The sequence below is a fragment of the Notothenia coriiceps genome, unplaced genomic scaffold (genome assembly GCF_000735185.1).
Source record: "Notothenia coriiceps isolate Sejong01 unplaced genomic scaffold, NC01 NC01_scaffold00011404, whole genome shotgun sequence".
Taxonomy (NCBI): Eukaryota; Metazoa; Chordata; class Actinopteri; order Perciformes; family Nototheniidae; genus Notothenia; species Notothenia coriiceps.
In genome coordinates this window covers 1-5,654 of record NW_011344105.1, presented here as the reverse complement: position 1 = coordinate 5,654, position 5,654 = coordinate 1, and the positions used below count along the sequence as shown (strand labels likewise).

General features: G+C 38.1%; 1 protein-coding gene across 1 annotated transcript; it reads right to left on the bottom strand.

Annotated features, from left to right (window-relative positions):
- Window positions 1-638: 638 nt before the first annotated feature.
- rbp4l (retinol binding protein 4, like) lies at window positions 639-2,592 on the bottom strand. The gene is made up of 5 exons (XM_010772575.1): window positions 2,546-2,592; window positions 2,039-2,156; window positions 1,811-1,947; window positions 1,183-1,295; window positions 639-1,096 (listed from the first exon to the last, which is right to left on the bottom strand). The coding sequence occupies exons 2-5, from the start codon at window positions 2,153-2,155 to the stop codon at window positions 873-875; spliced, it is 591 nt and encodes a 196-aa protein (XP_010770877.1). The 5' UTR covers window position 2,156; window positions 2,546-2,592; the 3' UTR covers window positions 639-872.
- Between the last annotated feature and the right edge of the window lie 3,062 nt (window positions 2,593-5,654).

Sequence of the window (5,654 nt, the reverse complement as noted above, 5' to 3'; positions counted from 1 at the left end):
ATCCTCCTTATGTCTTCTTTGGCTTTTACATTTTCTTGCCACACTGCTGCACTGTTTTGACTGCCTGTTGTCTGTGAATATTTCCAGGACATCATGCGTATTCAATTGGCTTACAGTACTACTGGACCATAATTGGCTTTAGCACATTGCTTTCCAGCTTCTTGCATAACATGGACAGGATTCGCGCAAGCAATAGAGACAAACAGCCTCCCTCTGTCTCTCTGCCTGCTCCGTCTCTTACTTTTCGCTATCTTGCTTCTCCTTTAGTCGAAAACATTTAACATTTTGTATTACAAACAATAATAGGACTAAGGACTGACCATCAGACCACCAGTAAGCTTATTACTGCTCAGTGTTTATTGTGTTGTGTTTGGCTGCATTCTCTTGAGCTCAGGAGGGATCACAGCCACTTACATGAAGTGCAACATGTTTTCAAACTCAAATGCTTACAAATATTTGTTTTTCTGCTCCGAACAGCTAAGCTATATGATTTGTTTTCATATTTAATACCAAGGGATTCATATTCAGTCACAAATGTATATTTTGAAAGTGAAATATAGAATTTTAACAGCACAAAAAGTACAACGTTTCAGTGATATTGTTTAGAAAAATATTTTTTTTATTTTTATCTTTCAAGTTCACACAATTCAACACACCAACAGTAAATTCTCCTTGGATAAACATTGGATGGACACAGAGTAGGAGGAGGAAATTGATTGAAACCATGTCCAGGTTTTTCACTGTTTTTGCTTAATTTTCTTCCTCCTCTCACTTCTCCAACACATTATTGCATCTGTCCATTTACATTATCACACTCACACTCTTTCTCTCCCCCTCGTTCTCTCTCAGCTTCACACTCTCTCTCTCTCTCTTTAGCAGGCTCCAGACTGCAGAACAGGCTGGAACTCTCCGGCCATGCAGATGTCATCCTGTTTCTGACGGACGACGCGCTGGATGGCTGGAGGCAGGCCACGGGGGTTCCTGGAGAAGATGATGGCGTAGCCGTCATCGCAGCTACCATCTTCCTTCATGGTGCGGCAGGCATAAGTGATTGCGTAGTTTTCATAGTCGGTGTCGATCACCCAATAGTTGTCACCTGTTTCAAAAAAGGAAAGGAGAGGTTAGCCGAGGAGGAATGATGAGATGTAATATGGGTGTGAGGGGGACATGTTTGCTGCTGACCTCCACTGGACAGGTAGCTGGCCAGACCCTGGTAGTTCATGAACATCTTGCCGGGGGTGGTAGGGTCGGGGACAGAGTACTGTGCAGCCATGTCAGCGCAGACAACCCAGAAACTGTAACGCAATGATAGAAAAACACATACAAGTTAGTATAAAGTCAACAATTCTCAACAAATCAGTGGTATTTCTTGCAGTTACAGTAGCATTATTAATGTAACATACAGCATTCTAATGTAAAAATTGAAATGAGACTATTAATCTATGACTCGATCATTTTCAATTGAACTTCATACATGTGTTTGTATGCTAAAGTACATTCGAGTCCACATTCCTGTCTAAAAGCCCATGTCTCCAGCCTTCATTTCTCTATAATCATCCATAATCCAGAGAAAACCGATTTGTAGCTAATACTGTTAAGAATGTTCTTCCAGAAAATTGCACTTGATCCTAACTGCTGAGCCTGGAAACTGAATATTTGAAATCCCAGATGCTTATCCTGGAGATACAAACAGGTCTTTGTGAGCAAATAGACCTGTGACCTTGGATTTGCATGGTAATCGCATCCGTCAATAATGGTAAGTGTTGGTAAAAAGTGTCTCATCCCTGTCTCTCCTGGCCATAGGTCTTACCCAAACAGAGTGACGCGTCCCTTGGAGGAGGCGGACATGGAGCCGTCATCATCGATGGTGTACTCAGCGGAGATGTTGTCCTGCAGGAACAGGCCCTCTGGATCTTTTTTCTGCAGTGCGTACCACTTTCCTGCATACTGCGATGAGAAGGAAGGAAGCAGACAGTCAGTAATGCTTTTACTTACTTTTCTCAACATGCATATTGTCTTTGTGTTTCAATTCACTTACCCTCTTAGGGTCAAAGTCATCTTTGACTGTGAAGCTGTCAACCACACAGGAAGCAGACAGACTGAGCTCTACACAGGACAGCAGGACCAGCAGCAGGGCCACCTTAGAGGATCCCATTCTGTGATGAACACACATTTTGTAAACATCATTATATGACACTAAACTGTGCATGTTTGGCTTTCGGGATAACATCCGTGATCTTTTTTATAGCCTACTAGTATACTGTAAATGCAACAACAATATGTTGTAGCAATTGACATTAGTAAAAGAAAAATGTAGCACTATCTGACAGACTGGAGCAACACAACACAATAAAAATAGATATTCTGAGTTCAAATATGAATACCAGAGACCTGGACCAATCTTGCATCTTTACACTGTAAAACCATTTTATATAGTCCAGTGATTATCAACATTTGCAGTTGACAAAAGAAAGTTTATGTTGTTAAGTCCACAGACAATCTAGCAAAAGTAGAAGGTAAACAGAGTGAGATGTCAGTGTCTTACCTGTTCTGAGTCAAACAAGGCGATTAAAGTTTTGTTTGTGGTTATCCACCAGATTCAGTCTTGCGGTTCTTCTGTGTGTGAGGCAGCCTTTATATACACACTCCACAGACAGGCTTATGTCTGATTTTCATTGCTGGGAACTAAATAAGGTGCTTAAATCTACAAGTAATCCTGTTGGGTTGAAATACTTACTGTAATCTGGCTTCCACGTTAAAACCTGCCCGGGACTTACTATAAAAACAATTAGACCTTTGTGTAACTATTGGGAAGCACAATCATACAGGCACATGCATGAATGATATCTGATGATTTGTGCGAGAGCTTACTGAACTGACTACAATTTTAAGTGTCAATAAAATAAATAAATTAGACATAAATGGAATTGTTTCTGATTGAAAAGAAAATCAATGCAGGCTAACAACAAAACATTTGGATTTTTTTCCTTGCTTATTTAGAAAATAATCACATCATTTAAACAGGCTTTTAATATCATCTTGTCAATGCAAAGTATATGCACAATTATTATTATTAGTATATAAGAAGTTTTGCACAGTACCTATATTCACTACATATGGCATGGAAGGGATTTTCATTGATTTATTTTTCAGGTTATAAATCGGTTGATTTGCACACAACACCAAGTCAATGTCGTGTGATTGTTGAGAAAATGTTTATGGCAAAGGGCCCCACTGGTACAAAAGTCACAAATCCACTTATGAACTTGAAAAACGTCCACGCCTGAGTGGCATTAACAAGACAGCAAGCTTAAACACTTTACAATTAAAGTGTAAACCAGACAGCTATTCAAATCAATAACAACATAATTATACTAAATTACCTATTAGTTGACCTAGAAAATGTCCACTTTTTAAGGTATATACTGAAGCATACATACACTTCATATTTTTCTGTGAGTGAGATTAAAACCTAAAATATTTTTGATTGAGCTCACCAATGCAAATACTGTTCAAATTAACAGACTATTATTTGAAATATTTCACAAGTCATTGCATTACAACGGAATTTAAATAATGCACATAAAATAAAGACTACATAAGAGCCACAATAAATACATTCACTAGAAGTACACATGGTTGAATCCTTTACAAAGTGTAATGATGAATTACATTACATTCAAGATAAATGAATGCATATATTTAGCATTCTTCTTTGTGAATAATGGGATGAACAACTTATAATAACAACAACACTTGTAATTCAGTTACATAACGGTGCATTTACTATACTAAGTTTGAGAAGAACCTGTCAACCTATGTGTACTGTATATTACATGAAATGGGAATCCTTATACCTATAACTTTGAATGCCTGGATGCATGAATGCAGTTATGCAATTACACCTACACAGACAAACACACCTCTCTCACTCCCACTGTGAACTAATTAACTCTAATTTCCTGGATTAGCCCCGGTCACAAAAGATTACTGATGGCATAACACTGAATATCATGTAATAACATAACGGTCATCGCGTTGTTCTTCTTTAATCTTTGCAGTATAGTTTTTTTATCTACTGGTGTTGTACATAAAACACAACAAATTAAGGTAACAAGTGCAGCCTCACCCTACACTAGTAGTAAACAGTGACCTCAGTGTGGATACAGACAGACAATCTATTTCTCCCACTGACTCGGCTGCTCAGTAGCCTACTTTAATACTTGTACCGTTTGTCCTGAAATAGATCACTGACAAAAATATACCTACCTGTATACACATTTGTATCTTTAGTGGCCCCACCCCACGGGTAGCTTCATCAACAGAGTATGCTCCAAGCATCAGGTCATGATCATCAGCTGAATTTGACTGGCTGGTAACTCGGGTTGAACCAGGACAAGGCTCACAACCATTAGCCATCTGTTGACCATCATGACTACTGTATTTACATCTATTTAAGTCCTGTCATATTCAAAAACTGTGCAAATATCCACTGTCTCTGTACGTTTTTGGGCCTTGAAATGATTAGGAAGATCTGACTTATATATTCTTCAAACATATCTTTATCCATTGTTTAGTGTTGATAGCCTATGCACATGCATCGCTTACATATTTCAAGTCAAAGGCACTGACCATTGCTCACTTACTTCGTAGTAAGTAACAAACTCATGTTAATTTATGTAAGCATAATATTGAATGTCACGTTCTAGCCTCTTTTAGGGACTAGGCTATGTGAGGGCTTCAATGTGTACAGGTTCAACAATATGGGACTGCTGCCACGCTGTGGTGGATATCAGAATTGCAGCAAGTACGTGTTTACTATTAGTATGAAGTTTATTGGTTAAATAGAAGCGACGTAAAACACTTATTTCAAGTTAGATTTGGCCTTATGTTTGGTATGTTTAATGAAACAAATACAATTCAACAATATTGTTCCATCTGTCAATATATTATACTGTAGAATAGATCAGCAAGAGACAGCAAGTTATTGATGAGTGAAACATTAGGAAAATGAAAAATAGCTAGAGGGTGCTGATTTAATTTTAGAAGTGTTTTAGTATTCTGTGTAAATGCAATAAGCATATAAATCAATATAAAATCGAACATCTACAAATCTCATTGTGGTCCTTGTGGTAAGAGATTGTAGGCTATATAATATATCAGGTACTGTTCTAATTCCATAGTAGTGTTACTTTCAACTAAATCTACCAAACAAAAGATGGCCAGCTTAAATGAACAACGTGCCTTTAACTTGGAGCCATGTTGCATCTAGTCCGTTCACTACACACTTGGAAATTACTGTGTAATGTAATAAAGCTGGAAAATAAAGAGCTTTTTAACCAACCTGGTCCCACCAGAATACAGTATGTGACTCCACCACGACTCCTTAACACCGCAGTACGTGGTGGAGTCACGGACCCTGCGACATTTACGTGTCTGCACCACGGAAACAACGAATGTAAAGTGAATGAGGCTCCTTTGTCGTGGTGCACACACGCATTTCTTCATCGTCCCGCAGTGAGCTTTTATGCTATACAACGTTTTTAAAATCTACTTTATAGCTTGTAGTAACTCACGGGAGGCTTCTTTTATTTTATTTGTATTCATAATAATTTTTATTTTTCGTCAGAATGTATTATGGTGCATTAGTTACG

Excerpts from the sequence above, each read along its gene's own strand:
- rbp4l (XM_010772575.1), bottom strand. The coding sequence starts at position 2,155 with ATGGGATCCTCTAAGGTGGCCCTGCTGCTGGTCCTGCTGTCCTGTGTA. Across the intron at positions 1,948-2,038 it reads ATGACTTTGACCCTAAGAGG|TATGCAGGAAAGTGGTACGC; the intron begins GTAAGTGAATTG and ends TTCTCATCGCAG. Across the intron at positions 1,296-1,810 it reads GGACGCGTCACTCTGTTTGG|TTTCTGGGTTGTCTGCGCTG; the intron begins GTAAGACCTATG and ends ATTGCGTTACAG.